General features: G+C 63.8%; 2 protein-coding genes across 2 annotated transcripts in view; both read right to left on the bottom strand.

The window, feature by feature from the left end:
- Nucleotides 1–335: 335 nt before the first annotated feature.
- On the bottom strand, nt 336–503 carry MNEG_4165 (hypothetical protein; the record flags this gene model as incomplete). Its single annotated transcript, XM_014047362.1, has 1 exon — nt 336–503. A coding segment is annotated over one exon (168 nt), but the record flags the coding sequence as incomplete, so codon positions are not given.
- A 232-nt stretch (nt 504–735) lies between these two features.
- Nucleotides 736–799, bottom strand: part of MNEG_4164 (hypothetical protein) — a gene marked incomplete at both ends in the record, with an annotated part of 1,844 nt that continues 1,780 nt past the window's right edge. Inside the window, one exon of the mRNA XM_014047361.1 lies at nt 736–789. Within this exon, the coding sequence (XP_013902815.1) occupies nt 736–789 (54 nt within the window). The remainder of the gene's footprint in view (nt 790–799) is intronic.

Here is a 799-nt window from a genome sequence, read left to right as displayed (position 1 = left end):
GTTAGGCTGATGCCAAACAACCCATACTATTTGCACAGAAACAACTGAAAAAGCAGGCAGGTGCCAACCAGGTACCTACTTGCATGGTCACAACTCTAGCACAACCGCTGGGCACCTTCGGTGCCCAGCAGTACGCCCTCAACGCCCTGCGGGCGCCTGCGGCGCCCGCAATCATTTTTTCTCCCCCTTTCCTTTCCTTTTCAAGCCCACGCGCGCTCCGCGCGCGTGGGCCCAGACCCACGCATATGGAACCTAGCCCGTGTGTGTGTGTGTGTGTGTGTGTGTGTGTGTGTGTGTGTGTGTGTGTGTGAGTGTGTGCGCGTGCGCGCGCGCACACGTCGGTGGGGCAGGAGCCCGAGGGTGCGCCGGGGGGCGCGCCTGCCGTATGCGATGTATGTCTTGGGCCCGAGGTCAGTAGGGTTGTCCCGGGGCAGCAGCGCCGTCGCCAGATTGAGTGGGGCCGTGCCCAGCACAGGCAGGGTGAGCTCGGGGATGGGCAGCATGTCACAGAAGTCCTGAGGGGGTTTGTGGCGCCGGTTGTGGGTGGTGCAGGCCCTGAGGGGGCGGTGGTTTGGGGAGCTGGAGGAGCACATGAGGCTATTTTGGTTTCCTTGAGGGCACAAAATGTTGCCGGCGCAGTGGGAAGGGGCGGAGGCGTCGTGGATGGATGCATGCGCAGGGTGAGGCAGAACCCTCAGTCTGGTCTGCGTGCTGAAGCAGAGAGTGCCTTGTGTTTCAGAGGTCCCCAGCCACCGCGGCCCCCGCCGCCAGGTCGCAGGGCCGCCCCGCCTATCGGCGG

This window comes from Monoraphidium neglectum, assembly GCF_000611645.1.
Source record: "Monoraphidium neglectum strain SAG 48.87 unplaced genomic scaffold scaffold00563, whole genome shotgun sequence".
In the NCBI taxonomy this organism is placed as follows: domain Eukaryota; kingdom Viridiplantae; phylum Chlorophyta; class Chlorophyceae; order Sphaeropleales; family Selenastraceae; genus Monoraphidium; species Monoraphidium neglectum.
Note: the sequence above shows the minus strand (reverse complement) of the source record. Positions and strands in the feature narration are given on the sequence as shown.